The following is a 22,685-nucleotide window of genomic DNA, read 5'->3' as shown; positions in this document are numbered from 1 at the left end:
ATGGGCCATGAACAGAACACAAGAACAGGCAGCAGGGCAACCGCGGACCCTTCCGAGGAGGGTATTCCAACCGTTCCTTTCGGAAGTCGAAGTGACCTTCCCATAGGCGGTCGTCTCAAACTATACGTTGCTCAATGGGAGGAGAAAATGACAGACTCTTGGATTCTGAATATGGTACATCACGGCTTGACCCTGGAATTCCTCTCATTTCCCCTACGGACCTTTGTCCATTGTCCCATTCCCAAGTCTGCCCACAAGCACCAGCTGATGCAGGCAGAGATAGGACATTTGTTGGAGATAGCGGCCATCGAGAAGGTCCCCAGGGGTCAGGAGGGCAGGGGGTTCTACTTTATCCCCTTCCTGGTTCCAAAGTCTTCAATGGAAGTAAGGGCAATACTGGACCTCAAGAAACTCAATATCCATCTAGTGTACAAGCATTTCAAGATGCAGTCACTTCAGACCATACTGGGTTGCATCAGGCTGGGCGACCTCCTAACTTCCATCGACTTGAAGGAGGCGTACCTGCAAGCTGAAGTTAACCCATGCTTGGACACTCCCGCAGTGCCTAGAGAACGACCATTCAGATAAGCCAACGGTCATTCCCTTTATTTCTATCTCTTACTCTAGCTTTTGAAAGCTTTATTTCTGTTAGCCCTGGAGTTGGAATCATTCTTCTGCTGCATCATACAAACAAGAGGGGGGCTCTCCCTAAATTTTTCAACAAGCAAAATACAAGTCAGAGTTGCCATTCTTCTGCTTTCCACATTTTTCAATGATGGCTGTTCTTTTTCTTAGACATCTTTAAATGATTGAAGCCTATGTAAGTGTTTCAGAGTGCAACAAATGCATCACCCTAACTTATAAATTTTAAATCTGGTGTCTGTTTTGCATTCTGATCTTGTATTGGCATGTGCCAAGATACTTGGCCAAAATATCTCCCTAAACAAAAAAAAATCTTGTCTTGTGCACAGTGAAGTTCTAAAACATGTTTTTCGTAAAACAAATAGCACTGTAATGAATACATACTATATTGATCACATCAAACAGTTTCAAACTTGCATTTTCCAGATGAACGTCCCAGTAAGCATTCAGTTTGTATATGTAGTGGAACATAAACACATTTGATTTATATAAGCATTGTGTGTGTGTGTATATGTATCCATATATGTATATGTCTATGGAGGTAGGTACTAAATTAAAATTAGAAGTATACATTTGTCAAACATGCTACGTTAGATTCCAACTAATTTAGGATATCATATTTCTTTTACTTTTTTCCTGGAACACTCTGCTGTTGAGTAAGAGCAACTCTATCTCTTCAGGGAGGAAATGCAATTGTCTTTTGCTGTGTAGGATTATCCGAATAAGCCCTTGAAGTCTCTTTGTATATGTCAGATGTGAATAATGGCGAACCTAGTCTGTAAATGTTTAATCTACCAAGCATAAGAAAATGATCAACAACCTAGCTCTGTTCCTTGGCTTATAAATCTAGCCTACTGCTGAGTATGGCATTTGTGTACTATTGGTGCCCTGGTGACCATAAGCATTTTACTTATTGTATATTGTTAAGGTATACACTTAAAATAAACCTCTTCTTTCTGCACCAAATTGGTCCATTTTAAATATACAAGTTCGAATGGAACGTATGAATGTCATATTATACCAATATATTGTATATCTCCTAGGGAGTTGATGTGCAGACTCTCTATTGCAGAAAATTAACCCTATAGTATGCTTCTAGGCTGTTGTCAGGTTTGGGAGTTGATTGCTGGGGGTGAGGTGAGTTTGGGTGCATTGTGTTCTCCTTTCTCAATAAACAGCTCTAATCAGTGAGGGGCCAAGGACCCAACTTCTGCCCCTTTTTGTTTAACATTTACATGAGACTGCTGGGCGGTTCACTGGTTCATAATTCAGTCTTATCAATATGCCAATCATACCCAGTTGTACCTCTAGACCCCAAGCTGGCTAACTGATGCCATCAGTACCCTGGACTAGTGCCTAGAGCTGTGTGGGCCTGGATGGGAAAGAACAGACTTAGATTCAATCTTGCCACTCCTGAGTCGCTATGGGTTTTTAGGCCCCTTGCACCTGATGGTGTAGATGAGGTTGTACTACCCAATCTGGAGATCCTTCAGACTTGAGTAGTGGCAGCTGTGGCCAAGAGGGCATTTGTATATCTTCATTTGGAGTTCTAGTTGTAGCCATTCCTGAATTAGGTAGCCTTCCAGGCAATTGGCCTTGCCTTAGTCACCTCATTGTTGGACTGTAACAATATGTTGTATGTGGCTCTGTCCTTGAAGATCACTCAAAAACAACTGCTGGCTTATAGTAGTAGTAGTACAGGATGCATGAATAGCAGTGCAGGCAGTGTTGCAGGTGTCTCATCATGCCACTTGATAACGCTGCTCTGCAAGTCACAGTAGTTGCCAGTAAGCTTCCACCAGTGGTGGGTTTCAAAAATTTTTGGAACCTACTCTGTGGGTGTGGTCTCCTTTGTGGGAGTGGCTTGCCAGCCATGTGACCTGGTGGGAGTGGCTTGCTGGCCATGTGTTTTCTTTCTCTCTCTCTCTCTCTCCTTCCTTCCTTTTGTCTCGCTGTCCCTTTTTTCTTTTTCTCTTTCACCTCTCTCTCACTTTTTCTTTCTTTTTTTCTTTTTTTCTTTATTTCTTTCTTCCTTTCTTTCTCTTTCTCTTTCTCTCTCTGTGTGAGTCTGTGTGTTTGTGTGTGTGTGTCTTTGCCTCTCTCTCTCTCCCTCCCTCCCTCCCTCCCTCCCTCTGTGTCTCTCTATGTGATTCTCTCTCTGTGTCTATCTGTCTGTCTGTCTCTCTATCTTTCTATCTATCTATCTATCTATCTATCTATCTATCTATCTATCTATCTATCTATCTCTCTATCTCTCTCCTCCCTCCCTCTGTGTTTGTCTCTCATTCCCTCTATCTCTCTGTGCCTCTCTCTGTCTGTCTGTCTCTATCACACACACACACACACACACACATAGACACAGACACACACACATATACTGTGGTCACCTTGTTGAGTGTTCCAATCACATATGAAACACTGAACAACTGGCCTGTATTCATGGTTTTTTGCAGCATTCTGCAGACATGGGAGCAAAATATATGGTTAAAAGTACCTCTTCCCTGGGGGGCTCCGCGGAACATCCCAAGACCAATGCCACCACATCTGCCCTGTTTGGGGACAGGTCCTCTTCAGAAGGACGAGGCCCCGCTGGTCCCCCTCGTGTTCCAGCCACGGCCCCACACCGTGGAGCAACTCCAGAGCCCATCCATGACCCCCGTGAAAAACATGCGTGCACACACAGCCTGCACAATTACATGTCTGAAGCCTCTACACAAGCCCGGGCGAATGAGAACAAGTTCTGAAGGCTCCGGGATGAGGGACGGAATCTTCACCGTGGGCCAGTAAAGCTTTGTCCACAGAGGCAGCAGGACCAAAGCCCCTCTCCCAACTGGCCCTTCCTCCCTCTGAGGGCAAGGGACCCGGCTGCCCCACTGCCTCTGGCTTCTTTCCGAGAGTCTCCACTCTCCGGGGCTGTAATTGTGCAGGCTGTGTGTGCGTGCTTATGTTTTCCATGTGGGTGATGGATGGGCTCCGGAATCTCTCCATGCCTTGGAAAACATAGGCACGCACGGGCAGCGGGGCAGCCGGGACAAGGGAGTGCAACCCGCGCGGCTTGTTCAAACAGCAAAAGAAGGAACAGGAGAGGAGTTCGGCTATTTGAAAAGCCCCGCTTGGAACTCCTCTCTTGTTCCTTCTTTTGCTGTCTGTACATGCAGTGCGGGTCGCACTCCCTTGTCTTTCATAGCCAGCTCGTTTCCAATTGGGGTGGGGATCCATGGAGAGGGACGGAAAAAATCAATTTCTTCTCCCCTCCTCCAATTGGAAATGAAGTGGCTGTGAAAGAAAAGGGAGCACAACCCGCATGGCTTGTTCAAACAGCAAAAGAAAGGGACAGGAGAGGAGTTCGGCTGTTTGAAAAGCCCCGCTTGGAACTCCTCTCCTGTTCCTTTCCTTGAAAATATGTGTTTTCCAATGGTCTTAGGCGAATCCTCTGAAAGGGTCGTTCGGCCCCCAAAGGGGTCCTGATGCACAGGTTGAGAACTACTGCTCTAGAACCATGATGGTGAACGTATGGCATGAGTGGAGGAAGTGGCACACAGAGCCATCTCCTGGCATGTGAGCCGTTGCCTGTTGCTCTTCCGGGTTCCGGTGTGCCGGCCAGCTGGTCTTCACACATGCAGGAGCACTGGAAATCAGAAGAGCAGTTGTCTGATGTGCATGCGTGTGCCGGGAAGATGATCTTCTGATTTCCAGCGCACACATGCACACTGGCCACCTGGTTTTCCAATTTCTGTCATGCTCATTCCCGTTTTGGCACTTGGTGGTGAAAATGTTCGCCAACACTGCTCTAGAATAATATCCATGGTTTTCCCACTTTGACAAAGTTTCAGAAGTCTTTAAGAACCTGGCTGTACACCCAGACCTTGGGGCAGGCTGTTTTTAGAACCCAGATCAATTATCTGATATGTGCTTTATCCAGTAGTATATTCTTATTATTTGTTTTCTTTTAAATGTAAGCCTCTCAGAATTGTTCTGAAACCAAGCAGTTTCTAAATAAATAAACGTATTATGTTTGTTATTTAGTTAATCAAATGATAATATTTTTCTTTTGCTCTTTTTAGCTGTTGGGGCTCAAGCAAATATATCTTTCACTAAAGAGCCAAATTCTCAGGATGTGTTGCATGGTCGTGGTGCCATTTTGCGCTGTGAAGTGAAAGACCCTAGAGACATTGAATTTGAGTGGTTACAGAATGGGGAACCTTTTCAGGACACTGAACGGCGTTTCAAGGAAGGGAGCAACCTTCAGTTTGCATCTATTGATCGTCAGCAAGATGGCGGGAACTTCCAATGTGTTGCCAGGAATGTAGTTACTGGAGAAGAAGCTCGGACAACAAATGTATCTTTCAACATAAAATGTGAGCATTATCTTTGTTACTAACTTACATTGATGTTCCATCCACCTGTCAAAATGGAGAGAAAAGGGAAGATATACAACAAATGCGTTCTTTAAATAAGCCAACTTGACTTCGGCAGCAAATGCACTCATGCGCCAGGAAACATTGGTTAACCATAATTCTCTAGTATCTACATATGAAAAATATTGGTTTGGATGGACAGCTCAAATCCTTTCATGGTAAAACTTGAAAGGAGCATTGTTCATGAAGAATATAGTCTATTTACCATTTCATAGTCAATGTCTATTCAGTACTAATGCAGTTAATGAAAACAATGCTAGTAATAAAGTACAAATATAAGGTTTGATACATGTCAGATGTTGCTAAACTATATGGCTTAAATTAATGGCATCATTTACATAACTGTAATTAATATGTAATTTAAAAAACAAAAGGATGGAACCCATAAAGTTAAAGCAGAAATTGCATGAAAATATATAAAATATTCATGGATAGAATAACACAACCAAATGTATTTATTATTTATTTCATTTATTAGATTTTTATCTAATAAAGATAACTCAAGGTGCTGAGCAGAGGTGGGTTTCTATTGGTTCGCACTGGTACAGGTGAAGCGGTAGTGGTAATTTGACCTTGGACGCTACCCAGGCTGGCCACGCCCCCGAAGGTTCCCTGGTCGCTGCTGCCATTACCAGCATGTTTTTAGTAGTTTTTCACATTCTTCGTGCATGTGCAGAACAATTTACAGTGAACTGCACATGCGCGCATGAAGCAAACCAGTACCAACGCGGGTAGGAACCCACTCCTGGTGCCTAGCATACGTAATACCCCCTTTTTTCTTTTATTTTCCCTACAATATCAACACTCTGAGGTGAGCTGGGCTGAGAGAGAATGACTGGCCCAAAGTCACCCAGCCAGATTTCATGCCTAAGAACTCGTCTCTAGGTTTCTAAGCCAGTACCTTAACCACCACAGCAAACTGGCTCAGATCTATTTTCTTGTACTTACATGTAAACTGCATTTTCTCCCAAACTAGCTCTAATGTTGACTAATAATAATGTAACATAGGTGTTAGAAGAATTTTTTTTTTTAACTGGAATCCTTTTTTCCTGTGGGTTAGCGAAAAAGCCTTTTCTTTATTATGCACTGCCAATTATGGCGGTGTAACTGGTTGCAAACCAACACACAAAATATTCTGAATGTTATGATACATATTCATCTATGTGCCTTAAATTAGTTACACATAGATTGTATATCTGTAGAAGTATATACTTATACTTAAAATTCATTATTATATTAATACATTAAATTCAAAAATATATTTAACTTATAACTGTTGTTCTTCCTCAAGTCAGCAAAAACTGTTATAAAATAATACGTCTTCTGTTTTGGTTTGATTCGGAATTTGCTCAGAAGATGCATATTAAAGTAGCCTTGGGGAAGATGGAAATATTTTAATTTAATCAGTGTCCTGATGCTTCCTGACAGCTTTTAGCTACTGAAAGAATGTGTGCTATGGATAAAATATATAAATGTCATGATGTCCAGCTGCAGTACTTTCTCAATGACAGGCAGTTATTTTAGAATATTATTGCATCTTTTAGATTCTAAAGTAATGTTGTGTACGGCTTTATTTTCAGTAATGCAGAATACCTGAAAACAATGGTCCTAACTTGGGCTGAGTCAGCTCTTTGAGTCAGATCAGTGTTACATCTACTGTTAATTCCATTTTTTGTTTAGGGTGAGCCAAGCTAAAAAAGAATTATGGGAGATTTTAATAGAGCCAGACATAAGCAAATGAGTCAGTTTTGCGTCTTGGCTGTCAGTTGTGTTTAGCACTCCAGCTGTAAATTCGCCTACCTGGTGTAGTTAACATTTGTCTTTCTCTACTCTTTTCTTCCCAGCCCCTTAATTCTTTATTCTTAAAAATTGTAAGGAATATGGTAACCTATTTAATAGTTCCCATTGATTATATATTAGCTTTCACTTGTTATCTCTATTTCATATTGTGACAGGAGAAAGTCAGCCTTGGGGATGTTTTCCAGGGTGTGATGTGGCAGGGGCTACGTGTGGAATATTCTCAAAGACTGATTGGTCCAAAGACTGAGGGGAATTCTTTAATACGCCTCTTCCTCCCCTTGGCTCCCCCAGTTTCCTCTCAGTCTTTGGTCCAAACAGACCAAAGCTCTTCCTCGAGGAAATTACTTAATTCATTTAATTGGTTGATCTTTAATTGGCTTTAACAACAACTTCTTAAATTTCTAAATTCTTCATCTTGATCGTCTAAGCTAGTGGTATTGCGTGAGGCTGCTCGGCGCTGCCTCAGCGGGGGTGGAGTGCCGATTTGGCTATCCCCTCTTACCTTTGGAAACCACCTGGAAAACTGTTTATAAATATTGGCATTGCCAACCAATCCTAAAGCTCATTCCATCTCCCACTATGCTAGGGAAATATGTATTATTTATGTCTAGTATATAGTTAATTCCTCTTCTGTTATCATGGTTTTCTATTTGTAAATGCTAAACAGGAAAGATTGCATTGTATCTGATTCCTTCTCTGTAAGGATTTCTTTAATAGTTACATAAATACTTTTTTATAGCTTCATGTAAAGTTATAGACAGGCAGTAATATTACTATTTATGTAAGCAAGAGCAATGCAAGTTACAGCAAAACAAATAATTCACTTGATTTTGCTTTTCCACTGCCAGGCATGTGCAGTCACGCCAAGGTGAACACAATTTTGTATTTCCATAGTGACTGATGAGTTCCAAAGTATACAAAAGGGCTGCGGTCTCAAACTGACTAATTTTACTGTATTTTTGAAAGGGATTGAAACAGGGAAAGTTGTCTTGAAGAATCCTGCCAGAGTGGAGGATATACAAAGTTCTTCTCCAGTAACATTGCATTGTCACATTGATGGGCACCCACGGTGAGTCCCTACTTTGAAAGATTCGTGCTTATTTTGGGTAACTTTTCCTCCTCTATTCATTAGTGTAACTTGTCTCTTCCAATAACATCTTAGATGAATTTGAGTTACTCATGCTCTGGTCATATCCCGCATCTCCTGCAAAACCCTCAATGGGGCTACCCTTGAAGAGTATTCAGAAGCTAACGCCTACTGTTGGTGGTGCCAGTCTGCTTCCTGATCCAATTCAATGTGTTGTTATCACTTTTAAAGCCATTGTGGCATGGTCCAGGAGGATTGGCTCCTCTCATTCACTCCAGCAGAAGAGGGCTACTTTGGGTTATGTCTGCCAAAGAACTTTGGCTGGCGGGATTCAGGGGAAGTTCCTTTGCTGCTGTACACCCCCCCCCCCAAAAAATATTCTCCTGTCAGAGGTGGGGGTCAGCCTCCACACTCGTGGTCTGCAGGAAGCGCCTTAAAACCTGGCTCTGCTGATTGGCTCGGTGCCCCAGTAGCAATGCTCTATGGTATGGGTGGCTGAAGAGAAGATCCCCATTCCTACGTCACCTTTCTTGTTGGTTTTTAATCTTTAATAGTTCATAGTTTTAATTTTTTGTATTTTTATCTTGTTAGCATTTTGTAAGCTGCTCACTTGCAGCAGCAGTGAAATGGGCTGCATATAAATTTAATTAAATAAATGCATACTTAAAAGAGTTGATTAGTGCAATCCTGAACATGACAAAGGAGGGAGTAGCGCCTCTGATGCTTGAATGCCCTTTGCTAATGTGAAGATGGCACAGGTTGGGAATACACAAGATTATTGTGTAACACTAGTAATGTAACAGTAATGTGTAATATTAGTAATGTTTGCTAAAAGTTTTGTTTTAAATCTATGAATTTTCATCAAAATACCCACATCTACATCACAGATTTTGGTATAAAGAGGTTGTGCATTTATTAGTTGTTTGCTAAGTAATTGCTCTTTTCATCATACTGAGTTTTTCAACTGTCTGTGTTTCGTAGCCCAATAAGTCAGTGGTTCCAAGATGGTACCCAAATTGTAGACGATCGCACAATTTACTCAGTCAATAATAAGGAGCGGACCTTCACCATCAAGAGTGCCAACCCAGATGATAATGGCATTTATTACTGTTGTGCTCGGAATGCTGTGGGCACTGTATGCAGCCGAAACAATTTCACCCTCAATATTATAGGTAATTGGCATTTGTGCTCTTACAAGTGTCTAATCTTGAGAAAGTCTCAAGTGTTTTTGTGCTGAATATATGTCATGTTGGCAATCTGTTGATTCAAGCGGATTCTGCCTGTTTTATTTGGGGCCATTCCCTTCAGTTTAGTCTCTCTTTTATCTCCCCTCAGCCCTTTTTTTGGCTACAAGAAAGGCTGGAATTCCAATTTGAACAACCCAGTGTTTCTTGTTTTTAAATGTGTTGGTCAACTTCTGGTTTAGAAAGCTTGATGCCATGAAACTAACCAGTTTCTTTCTGGATTAATCCTGTAGTTAAAACCATAATTGAAAGAACTCAGCTCTTGTAATTCTGTAGCTTCTGTGGTTGGGAATTCCCTTCCCAATGGCTGCGACTCTCGGGGAAGCCTTATTGTGTATTAAAGCTGAATGGACAGTGGCATAGCACAAGTCTGTTCCTGTTGCATAGTAAGGGTATGCTGTGGGGGCAAGAAGATTAAGAGTGGCTTGGTTTTTTGCTGGCTCTGGGGTGGGAGAGGGAACATGGTAAAGCAGACATGTAAATTGAAGGGGAAAAAATGCTTTGAAAGAGAATCCAGATGATGAATTGATTTATTCTATTCCTTTTCCCTGTCAAAGATGAAAGTTTCCCCCACCCAGTGATAGTTCCTGAGAACCAAATTGTCAATAAAAATGAGGAGGCTATGTTCCATTGCAAGTTCCAGGCTGTGCCACCACCTACCCAAGAATGGCTATTTGAGGATGACTCCCCAATTCAAAATCGTAGCAGGTAAGTAGCTCATTTAAAAATAAAAGACTGTGGGAATAGAGAGTCATGTGGCAGGTATATTTCCTTGGAATAAAAATGAATTGCTATTATTTTTTGGTACTGATCAATGACCTGTCGGGCTGCTTATCTGTTACTATAGGCAAGGCCTTCGGGATTCTCTCAACAATGAGAGAATCAGTCACATTACATTTGGCAGAAAGATGGATCTGCTGGTGGCCAGAATGGTTTCCAGTTCTTAAAAATTACTCAGCATTGCCTATTTATCACTTTAACACTAGTCAGTTGTCTATAGCAGTAAATACTGTGGCGAAGGTTGTCAGAATAGTAAATAGTGCTACTTTATGGAGGCATCCATCATTGCTGTAACTATCTTTTCGTTGTATCAGCTCAATGCATCTTTTCTCCCTGTTCTTTCAAAGGACCATCATATTTTCCAATGGCTCTTTACTAGTAACTCAGGTGAAACCACGCAGTGTTGGAATCTACAAATGTGTTGGCCGTGGACAAAAAGGAAAACCTGTAATCCTGGAGGCAACCCTACAACTAGCAGGTATGGGCTTGTATCTCACAGAGATTCTGTGGAGTTTGGTAAGTTTTGGGCTGAAGGTTCTTTGTTTTGCCATTCTTTCAGGGTGGGAAGAGCTAGCTACCCTGAAATTTGGGTATCATAAAAATGATAAGTTGTTGGATACTGTCATATTCAGATATGTAATTAAGACTTATCCTAACGCATTTAGCCCAAATCACGTATCAACATTGCTGGATTCTAAAATATACATTTTGTTTTTTCATAGAAATTGAAGATTTTTCTCAAGTATTTAACCCCAAAATTGTCATAGCCAATAAAGAGCAACGTGTAACCTGTGTGGCTCCTCGTGGGATCCCTGAACCCCATATTTGGTGGGAGAGAAACAATGTCCGTATCCCCACTACTGGGAGAGTTCACCAAGAAGCAGGGGACCTTGTCTTCACCACTATTGTAGAAAAGGATACTGGAATATATACTTGCCATGCAATGAACAAGGCTGGAGAAAAAAAACAAGATCTTTCCATTTCAGTAGCAAGTAAGCTGGTTCTATTATGAATATGTTGAGAGAACAAAAAGTGTAGTGAATTTTCAATATTCTTTGAGTTGGGATGGTAAAGAGAAGAAAAATTCACTCTAAAACTTTTGAAGAGAACTTGGGCATCAGGAATGACATGGCTAGATTATCAAAGCTAAATGAATCTGGTGCTGTAACTTAGATTTATGGTCTTTATCATTCTGTCAATTTGGCTTAGGACTTTTTTCAAGAAACAAATGAAAGGGTCTCTTCAGAAGGCCCATATAGGATGGCATACAATGCTACCAGAATTTTCTGCTATTAAGTCACTTCTGATTAGTAATCTTTCTTTTTCTTCTGTCTCTTTCCAGCAAAGCCAGAATGGGTGGAAAAGCCCAAGGACAGTCAGCTAGAGGAAAGCAAACCAGGATACCTTCATTGTCTCAGTAAAGCCTCTCTCAAGCCCACTGTCAACTGGTTTCGTAATGGCAATCCTATTTCAGAGGTAAATTATCAAAGGATGTTTTACTATCTGATGGAACAAGTGGTCTACTATTTTTCTGCTAAATCTTTACTCCTTTTTGTTATACTTTTAAGGCATCTCAGGCTTCCTCTCCTACTAATACAGTTCTCATAAATGCTTCCATTATATTGAGAGTATAACTTTTTGATTGTACTTTAAATTCTCTTGAGTTAATATTATATTTCTGTATTTTGACATTGACATGTGCTTGTCTCTAAATCGCAGTGGTTAGAATGCAGTATTGCAGGCTAACTGCCCACAGCCTAGAGTTTGATCCTGATGGGCTCAGGGTTGACTCAACCTTCCATTCTTTTGATGTTGGTAAAATGGGAACCCAGGTTTTGGGGGGGAAATATGCTGACATTGTAAACTGCCCAGAGAGTGTTGTAAAACACTATGAATGGGGAGAGATATAAGTCTAAACACTATTGCTAAATCTAGATTTCTATTAACTTTCACATGGACCCATGTGAATGAGCCTCCTCCAGATCTTTCTCAATTGTAGTTTTCTCAAAATGCCCAGAGAAGGTGTGTAGACTGAGCTGTGCTTCAAGGAAATTATTTGATAGAGAGTTATAATAGTAGACAGGGCTTTTCTGACTATGCCTGTCTAGCTGTAGCTGTACCTTGGAGCATGTTCCAATCCAAAGAAACTTGCCATCCTGGTTGGCTGGTACTTTCCCAAAACAGAAAGTCTTTCTGTTGCTGAAGTTGACAGAGAATAAATGATGAGAGTTGTGCCTGATTTTCTCTTCTGTTTTTCCTTGCTCGGATAAAATCAATAGAGAATTCTGGGAAAATACAACTGATAGACATGAAACCTATCAGAGCATGTATGGATATATTTAGGACTGTATCTAGCTTATCATACATTCATGTGTATCAAATATGTTGTTTGGGAAAGGGGTATGTGTGTACCCACAACAAAGCCAGCCCACACACATATTTCGTTGTGATTGACCCAAAATAATTCACTAATCGTGTTACCCCGTGCAGTTTCTATTCTCTCTCACATACATGCATATTCATTTAAACAAGTGTGTGGTCTTGCAGTTAACAGTGGAATATGTCCTGTGGTTTTATAGATCAGATTCCATTGGCTTAATCCCATTATGCAATTAAAACCTTTTCATAAAACTGTAACAAAAGGGAGATGAACTTAAGCATCTGACACAGTGCTTAAAAAGCAATTATTGGAAGTCTCCATTTTAATTCTCTTCTTTTTCTGTGTACGAGATACATCTGAAAATGGAGTCTTATTCTTGCAGACAAGAACTGACTAGAACCTAATTGCAGAGGGGAAAGTGTGCTGGGTAGGAACCAGACACTTATGGAGGCACCTTTTAGCTTTCTGTTTGAGGTCAAAAGGCTGTAGGTTGGATTGATACTAATTTACCTATAGTGTTTCAAGATTTCTGTGTTACACTTTTTTTTTTATCTTTCAGATAAGGTTTTATTTCTTTTAAAAAACACAAATATTTCATCATTCGTCAATCATTAAAACATTGAAGTACAATTTTTTTTGTATGCCCCTCCCTCCCTCCACCACCCAACCCCCCTCCTCCTCCCCCCCGACTTCCCAGAACCCGTACACGGTATGGATTTTTAGCTAACACAGTCTAAAATCTATTGAGAAAAAAGAAATAAAGAAATTAATGACATTCTACATTGACCTTAGCTGCTTCTTACTGAACTAACTTTTAACAGTTTAAATCATTTCTGATCTTAAGCATAGGCTAACTGGAATTTCTTGGTCCCGTATTTATTTTGTTATAGTCAATCCATTTTTTCCAGTCTCGTTTATATCTCTCATTTGAGTGATCTTTAAGATATGCCGATATTTTAGCCATCTCGGCTAAGTTTGTGACTTTCAATGTCCATTCTTGGATTGTAGGCAAGTCTTCTTTCTTCCAGTATTGCGCCACCAACAGTCTTGCTGCAGTTATTAGGTGCAAAATCAAGTTTAGTCTCTACCACTGTAAAGTCAGTACATATACCTAGTAAAAATAACTGAGGAATAAACTTTATCCTTCTTTTAAAAATATTTTGCATAACCCACCATATTTTTATCCAGAATGCCTTAACCTTTTGGCAGGTCCACCATATATGATAATATGTAGCATCGAGAGAACCACACCTCCAACATTTAGGCTGTACATTCGGATACATAGAAGCCAACTTTTTAGGATCTAAATGCCATCTATAGAACATCTTGTAAAAATTTTCTCTCAGATTTTGAGCTTGTGTAAATTTCACATTTCTTACCCAGATTCTTTCCCATGTATCCAACATTATTGGTTCTTCAATATTTGTGTTACACTTTTTGTGTGCTAATATAAGGATTTGGTATTTGAGACTGGGAGTTAATAGTATTTTAATTATTTACATTTTGCATTCTCTTTTGTGTGATGTGTGAAAGCTGTTTTAAATCAACAGCTACAGTCTGCTACCCACTAGGAACAATTTGAGCATATAGCATGCACAAAAGCACTTTGTAATGGTGTTGTTTTTGATGTAGAAGCTCAATGTAGTCATGCTTTATGTTTTCACAATTTTCATGCTGGGCAGGATTCCCGCTTTGAAATTGCTGAGAATGGGACACTGCGTATTAACAGTGTGGAAGTGTACGATGGAACAATATTCAAGTGTGTAAGCAGCACTCCAGCAGGAAGTATTGAAGAACACGTCCGTGTACATGTTCTGGGTATGTACTAACATTAAGGCCTTCGCTTATTGCATGTGAGATTATGTCTATCTGTATTTGTTAGTTTAACCTCAAATCATGTAACATGGAAACATATGCAATATATGTGTAAAATACAAATTATCAAGACAACCAAGCACCATAACAAAGCAAACTAAAGGGAGCCCTTCTCAACTGGCCCCTTGTGGTTGGTGGTGGTGGTGGGAATCCAGCTCTTCACAATTTTCCTTTCCTAAAGACAATCAAGAGCTGGAGCCTGTCATATATATTTGAAGGGGGGGGGGAGATCGTTCCAGAGAACGATCCACAAACCACAGAAAAGAGCACCTTTAAAATCCAATAAGATGGCAAGATTTATGTGTCTGCCTTGAAATTGAGAGTCTTTATAGACCTTGAAATTTCTTTTGGCCATACTCACATCTCTGCAATCCATGGAAAGAAAGCTTTCTTGCAGAAAATTTAGGAATGTATTCTTTAGATGTTTTACTTGTCTCTTTAAGCCTCTGACAAATGCAATTTCATTTCAGAAAAGCTGAAGTTTACTCCTCCGCCTCAACCCCTGCAGTGTGTTGAATTTGATAAAGAAGTCACTATTTCCTGCTCAGCTACAGGGCGAGAAAAACCTGCAATCCATTGGATTAAAACCGGTACAATCTAAACATTGAAGGTTATGGGTGGGGCTGCAAGTTACACAATTTTTGCTTTTTGCAATAGATTTAATTACAAGAGACATCTTTAACTTTTGCTTTGGAAAGAAATCCAATTAAATTGCCTTTTAGATTTGCCTTTTATCTTTTATTAATGTAGTTTTGAAATAAAGTATTTCCCACATCTATTCGATGAACTAAATTTTCCCAGTATAGCTTTCTGCAACTTGGTATTCTGCTGACTGGGAATTGGGGGAGTTGTAATCCAAACTGGGTGACACTGGATTAAGTACAATGTATCTGTTCAAGTCTTTGCTTCCTATTTAGTGCCCTCTGCTACTTATGATCCAACTTTGAATTTATTATTTTTTTGCTCCTGGCCAGATGGGAGAAATCTACCAACCTGGGTCAGTAACAATTCTGGAAATCTGCACTTTCATAAAGTGACCCGGAGTGACGCTGGAAACTATACATGTATTGCTTCCAATGGTCCACAAGGAGAGATCAGAGCAACGATTCAACTTACAGTGGCAGGTAAACATTGGATGACAGAACTCCATGTATCTCTGGCATGATTAGCAATATGAATGACCTATTTAATTCTCTACAAGTCTCTGTGGGTCTTCAGTCCATTTATTTCTTTTCATATTACAGGTAGTCCTCGATTTACAACCATTTGCTTAGTGACCATTCGAAGTTAAAATGGCACTGAATAAAGTGACTTATGATTTTTTCCCCACTTATGACCATTGCTGCATCCTCATGATCACATAATTAAAATTCGAATGCTTGGCAACTGGTTCATATCTATGATGGTTGTAGCATCCAGGAGTCATGCAAGGTTTTGCAATCTTCTGATGAGCAAAGTCTATGGGCAGGATATGTTGCTAACTTAACAATTGCAGTGATTCACTTAACAACTGTGACAAGAAAGGTGGTAAAATGGGGCAAAAGTCACTTACTCGTAAATTGAGGACTACCTGTACCATAATGCATGCATGTAGGATATGCTCAATCTGTAAATGAAATGTTCTCTATCTCTAAATGCTAAGACAAGAGACTTAAATTACTGTTAAGGCATCTCAGGTAATAAAATACATGGGGAATGTTTGGGGTGAAGAGCATCTTTGTGAGCCTTGATGATAAAAATGTGGGAAAATGGTTTTTTCTCCTGCTCCTCATAATTGCCACCATCTGATAATATGGTGAGTGTAACAGTCTCTGCTAGCTTGATGTTTGAGCATAGTGTTCTTCAAAGACAGCTGGTCTCTCCTCAATGGTACCAAGAAACACCAGAGTCCAGTGGTGTGTCAATGGTTTCCTTTTCTCCTTTTAGTGTTTATAAGCTTCAAACTGAGGCCAGATGACACAACTGTATATCCAGGACACACAGCCATGTTTCAGTGTCAAGCTGAGGGTGACCCATTGCCACAAATCCAGTGGAAAGGAAAGGATAAGATTCTGGATCATGATGAATTTTCACCCAGGTATGGCTCTTTTTAGTCCCCTTTGGCTGATTAGTTTACTTAAAATGTTAAATGGATAAATAAATGTCTGAGAAAATATATATATATATATGTGTGTGTGTGTGTGTTTTATTTGTGCTGATAAATAAATAAAGGGAGACTAGTATAGATCTATTTCAAGCTATTTAGCTCTCATCAGCTAGCCATACCCTTACTGGGATATATATATATACACACACACACACACACACACCCATATACACACACACACACATTAATGTGTGTGTATGTATGTATGTATACACACACACACACACAAACATACATACATACATACATACATACATACATACATATATATATATATATATATATATATATATATATATATATATATATATACACACACACACACACACACACATGCACACATTAATTCAGGAAACTATAGTTATTTTTGGGCTCAGGCTCAGTTTTCAGTGTTCTGAATTTGCTTTTGCTCAGGAAAAGCTTCATACTTTTATTTCAAACACATGTTTTCAGAATATACTTGCAAAGAGTTGGAGAGGCCTACAACAAGCACAGGCTGCAACTTAAACAGTTTCAAATACACATTTATTTTCAAACTTAAATCTGTAGCACCTTTTTCTGATTTCCTTTGCATATTATTATGTCAGAAAATATCTGAATTTTATATGGGGATTATTGTAATGTTTGGAAAAATAAGATTACAGTGTTGTACAGATACATATGTTATCCATTATGTGTTATGTATGTACCATATCTTTTGGTGTATAAGACGCACCGGAGTATAAGACACACCAAGATTTTGAAGAGGTAAATTTAAAAAAAAGTTTTTGCACTCTACAGACCTCCCAAACCCTTTGCATGCCTCATTTTTTATGAAAAATGGGCATGCAGAGTTTGAGAGGCCTGCAAAATGTTCCTGGGTGGTGTGTGTGTGTGTGTGTGTGTGTGTCAAAAATGAGCAAAAACGACCCGTTTTTCACAAAAATGGCTGCATTTCCCCCCCCCTCAAAAAAGGGGCATGCATAGCCTTTAGGAGGCTTGTAGAATGCCCCTGGGGGCTGGGGGGGGGCAAAAATGAGCAAAAAATGGCCCATTCTCTTTTTTGCCCTCCCCAGCCCCCAGGAGCACTTTGCAGGCCTCCCAAACCCTCTGCAGGGCCATTTTTGTGAAGGGGGCAGGGTTTCATGAGGCCAAAAATGCTGTATTCAATGTATAAGATGCACCCAGATTTTCACCCTCTTTTGTGTGTGTGTGTGTGTGTGTGTGGAGAAGTTACGGTATGTGTCTGTTGATACAACACTCCCCAGATTAAGAACAAGTTCCATTCTCTTAACTGTCTTTAACCCAAATTTGTAGTTGGGATAGAACTTGTACTTACAAACATGATGCCTGTTATTAAAAATGGCAGCCGATGTGCTCCTTGTTCCTAAAAGCTACCCAATGCTTTTAGGAACTGCTGAAGCCGCACGTTTTTAATATGTAGCCCATGTTCATCGGTTTTCAGCAGGTCCTGAAAGCGGTGCACAGCTTCAGTACTTTCAGCTTGAGGAAGGAGAATGCAATCCATATTTTGCAATAGGCATCCCGTTCCTATGTAGCATTTTCCCTAAGTTGGACAGGTTCTTAACCTGTGGACTACCTGAACATACAATATAGCTACATAATTTAGCATCTAAACATTCCAGCTTTCACGTTGTCCTAGATATTTTTTCTTGAAAAACTGTAGACAGTGGCTGGAGAAACCACGTTGTTCAGTGGAAAAATAGAATGAGTGATGTAAACGATACACAAATATGTTGAATTAATGAAATATATGCAAGTGGCAGAAATACATGCATAAACATTTGTACAGCAACTTGTAATATCCTTGAAATTCATGCAATTGCAGCAATCGGTATGAAATGCAAGGTCTATAAATAAGACCTCATAAAGAAAGCAAAAGAGAATGTATTTCAGGGAGAGAAGTTAACCATAAGAGCACCCTAGAAAACCACATCATCATTGCCAGAGTATTTTTGTCTATTCATTCTCTCTTCCCCCTTTTCCTATCTTTACTATGTAGATTTTGCTCTTGAACTGCTGTGCTTTTAAGGAGGCTCTTTCCTGTTTTGATCACCTTTTACATCTCTTGCTTGCAGTTCCTTCTCCATCTCATGTTTTGTGGGAAAAAAGTTATCTCTCTAGCTTGTGGCACAACTCTTCCCAGAAACTCACACAATAGATGAACAATTAATTGCTCTGTCTCATTGCTGTCTCATGTATGAAGCCATAACCAGCATTTACAGTTCATCTAATATTAGGCAGATGTTTCTTGAAAATGCCTCAAAGGGCTGCATCATGGATGTGTTGGCACATTAATAATAATAATAATAATAATAATAATAATAATAATAATAATAATAATAATATGTGCCTCATGGATCTTATGCTTTTCAAACCTAAAGTTCAACCTCTGTTGCTCCCAAAAAATCTCAGGTGGTTGAAGTTTTGTACTTAAAACTTTGGAGAGCACATAACATTTAAATGGTAACCATTGTGAAAAATAAATCACATCTGGACAAAAGTAGTTTGGAGATTGGAATTTTTAGAATAGATTAGATCCATTCTTTGACACAGAGCTGGAACTCAAGAGTTCAAGCTACATGTAGAGAGAGAAGAATTAGAAATGTGGAAATAATTTCGTTTTCAAACTGATGTTGCTTCTTTTAAAAAAAATCTTAAGACTCACTGCAGGTGGTCCTTGACTTACGACCACACTTGAGTCCAAAGTTTATGCTGCTAAGTGAGACAGTTGTGAAGTGAGTTTTGTCCCATTTTACAACCTTTCTTGTTGTTAAATTAGTCACACAGTTGTTAAGTGAATCTGCTTTTTCGGACTTCCTGGGGGCGTGGCCTGTTGCCGAGGAGGGCTCCACCGAGCTCCTCAGAGATCTGGTCTGTATATCTAAATAAGATCATAGATAGCACCCCTTTTTGGCAAAAAAAAAGGGGCAGGGAGTAGCTCTGTAGGCGAGGGTCTATTCGTAAGCCACAGCCTTTTTCTCTTTTTTGGCTGTGGACAGAGATTAGATCCAGCCGGAGCAGAGCTTTTATCTCCAGCCAGTTCTTCTCAGCTGCCTTTTTTTTTTTGGCAGCCCCAGACAGGCTAGCCCCCCCCAGGACAAAACAAAGTTTTTTCAAGCTAGAATTGATACGGGCGGGTCCCACCCCTGTGAGATTTATGCTTTTATTACTATCTTAAATACCAGCACCATTTGTCTTAGAGACTTCTTTGTCTAAATGGACTTCAAAATGGCGATTTCTCTCCGTGGATGATTGATAGTGGATGTACTTAGCCGGTTTTACCTTCCTGCAGACCGCTCCTTAACAAAATAAACTCTTCTTCTTTGGAAATAGAGGGGAGCAAAGCGCTGCTTATTTGTTTATTTATTATGGCACCCAGGTCAAAGAAGCGTCTTGCTACAAATGTGTCTAAAGAATTTAAAGAATTTTTACTGGAACCACAGCCTTTGTCTCCTATGCCCTCTACTGGAGAATTTCTAACACAGGAATATTTCTTTAAAATGTTTAATGCCTTTAAACAAGAAATTAAGGAATTTGTATTGGAACTATATGATGATTTAAAGTCTAAAGTTAATCAAATGAAGGCGAATACGTTTGCAGCCGTGTCTGCCCTGTCAGATTACTCTGCTGAAATAGAGAACAAATTGGAAAGTTTGGAGAAGGCTAATTTTAATTTGACTACCAATATTCAAATTTTACAACAAAAAATTAGAGACAATGAAGAACAGCTCATGATGATAAATTTTAATAGGAAGGCATTTGCAATAAGAGTCAGAGGATTCCGTGAAAAGGAGCAAGAGAATTTGAAACAGACCTTTGCTGAAGCCTTCAGCTATGCGGTGGGAAGCCCGGGACTTAACTTTGATTGGCAGATTCGGAAAATCTATCGCCAGAACTCATTGATAGCGGAACAGCGACAGCTCCCGAGGGATATAATTATACATTTCTCTACAAAAGAATCTAGAAATGCGATTGTGCAAAAGTTTTATAATAACAGTCTCCGAGTTGATGGCCAGAACTTGATTGTCTTCAAAGAAATACCTTTCCAGATGTTAAAGGCAAGAAGGGACTACACCTTTTTAACTAAGGAGCTTAGGAGTCAACAGATTCGATACAGATGGGAGGCCCCTGCCGGCATCACGGTTACATTTGAGAATCAAAGATTTCGTCTTAACTCTGTTTTGGAGGCTCAAGATTTCTATTGCAGGATTCTGAAGGCGGGACTTCCTGACTCACTTGGAAGAGAGGAGAGACAAGCGGAAGGAGAAGGCAAACGGCAGGCTATGTGGTTGCAAGATGGAGGGAGTAGCCCTTCCTCCCTCGGAGAAGCAGAAAAACGGAGATCGAGAATTTAGACATTTTAAAATACTCGCCAAAGTTGAGGACTGAATGGGGGTTTGAGACCTCTCTCTGGTAGAAAAAGCGGACTAATTCTTATTAGAAGGGAAAGCTGGGTGAAACTACTTTGAGCTAGATTTTAAATTAACGTTAGCATAAATTTGATAGTGGTAAACATCAGACAAGCAAGGGATGAGGGTAAAATATATGTGGAATGATTTACGTTGTTTAAGGCTTATTAGAACAGAAAGCCGGTTGGGATTATCTTAAGATAAGTGTAAAAAGAATGCGGAATGATTTATGTTGTTTAAACTTTGTTAGAAGGGACTATTTTAAAACAGAAGGTTAACTGACTCTTGCTGAAAGTATTGTTTGAATATGTGGAATGATCCATGCTATTTAACTTTTATTAGAAGGGAAAGTTGGTTGAAATTGCTTTGAGTTAGATTTTAAACAAATGCTAGTATAAATTTGATAGTGGTAAATATTAGACAAGTAAGGGATGAGGGTAAAATGCATGTGGAATGAACTACGTTATTTAAATCCTATCAGAAGAGAAAGTCGGTTGGAATTATCTTAAGATAGAAATTGATTTCTGTGTAAAGTAATATTTGATCTACGCTGCTTAATTTTACTAAGAAGGGGAAGCTTGGCTAGATTATTTTGAATTACTGTTTGAAAAGGAGGTTAAGAAAGATCACTTACGCTGTTTAAATTTTACTAGAAGGGAAAGTTTGATTACTCTTCTGTAAAGTCATATTTGAATATGTGGCATGAACCACGTTGCTTAAATCTTATCGGAAGGGATCATGAGGTTTAGGAAGAGGAACGGGAGAGTCTACAGAAGGTTGGGGTAAATAGCAAAGAAGTAAGAGACGAGAATAAAATATAGATAGAATGATTTATACTATTTAAGCATAGATAAAGATGGGGGGCTGAGATCAACACAAAGAGTGGTTTCTTTTTCTTTTTTTCTTCTTTTTTCTTTTCTCTTTTTTTTTCTCTCTTCTTTTTTTTTCTGTTTTTCTTTCTTTTGACATATTACTTTTATTTTTTAATCCATATGTATACAAGATATTTTAGACAGAAGGTAGTGCCAGGTGTGGGCCCTGGGAAGTCGGGAGGATTGGGGATGGGGATTTGTGGGGGGGGGGGTGGAGGGGTGTTAAAATAGTCTTAATAAGAAGAACGTATTTATATACGGTGGTTTTTTCTTTCTTTTATTTTTTTTATTTTTATTTTTTTTCCTTGGTTCATTTTACTTTTATCAGATCAAACAACACTCGAATAAAGGCATACACCAAGGAGGGAGGTAGAGGGAAAGAAGAGGGAGGAGTAAGGAAGGAGTAAGGGGAATGTAAGGAGGGTGTCTGGGGAGTAAGGGGAGAAAGGTTTGTGGGGAAAGGGAAGTAGGAGGGGAGTGTTAGAGGGAGAAAGGAAAGTTGGAGGGGGTAGATGGGGTGTATGGAGGATGGAAGGGTTAGGTGGGGTTGTGAATGATGAGTTGTGTTTCCTTTTTATTTGTTCGTTTTATTCCCTTTTTCTTTTTTTCTTTTCTTATAGTAAATACCCTGTATATAAGTGATTGCAAATGGAATGTGAAAAATGAATAAAATATATTTTAAAAAAATAAATAAATAAGTGAATCTGCTTTTTCCATTGACTTTGCTTGTCAGAAGATCACTAAAGATGGCCCAGGACACTGCAACTGTCATAAATATGAGTCAGTTGCCAAGCGTCTGAATTTTGATCATGAGACCGTGGAGATGCTGCAATGGCCATAAGTGTGAACAATGGTCATTTCACTTTTTTCACTGCCATTGTAACTTCGAATGGTCATTAAATGAACTGTTGTAAGATGAGGACTACTTGTATCCTGTGAATGTCGTAGAGTGATTCTATCCTTTGGAAGTCTTGATAGGAAAAGCCGAGAAGTTTTACTGGATTTTCTTTATTCTTTTTTACTCTGAAA

At 39.5% G+C, this 22,685-nt stretch overlaps 1 protein-coding gene across 1 annotated transcript in view; it reads left to right on the top strand.

Moving 5' to 3' along the window:
• Nucleotides 1-22,685, top strand: part of PTK7 (protein tyrosine kinase 7 (inactive)) — a 92,776-nt gene that overhangs the window by 54,527 nt on the left and 15,564 nt on the right. Inside the window, exons 2-12 of the mRNA XM_032216604.1 lie at nt 4,707-5,000; nt 7,827-7,929; nt 8,929-9,119; nt 9,749-9,899; nt 10,319-10,449; nt 10,694-10,963; nt 11,314-11,447; nt 14,034-14,169; nt 14,697-14,816; nt 15,201-15,350; nt 16,153-16,303. Of these exons, the coding sequence (XP_032072495.1) occupies nt 4,707-5,000; nt 7,827-7,929; nt 8,929-9,119; nt 9,749-9,899; nt 10,319-10,449; nt 10,694-10,963; nt 11,314-11,447; nt 14,034-14,169; nt 14,697-14,816; nt 15,201-15,350; nt 16,153-16,303 (1,831 nt within the window). The remainder of the gene's footprint in view (nt 1-4,706; nt 5,001-7,826; nt 7,930-8,928; nt 9,120-9,748; nt 9,900-10,318; nt 10,450-10,693; nt 10,964-11,313; nt 11,448-14,033; nt 14,170-14,696; nt 14,817-15,200; nt 15,351-16,152; nt 16,304-22,685) is intronic.

The sequence above is a fragment of the Thamnophis elegans genome, chromosome 4, assembly GCF_009769535.1.
Source record: "Thamnophis elegans isolate rThaEle1 chromosome 4, rThaEle1.pri, whole genome shotgun sequence".
In the NCBI taxonomy this organism is placed as follows: domain Eukaryota; kingdom Metazoa; phylum Chordata; class Lepidosauria; order Squamata; family Colubridae; genus Thamnophis; species Thamnophis elegans.
Note: the sequence above shows the minus strand (reverse complement) of the source record. Positions and strands in the feature narration are given on the sequence as shown.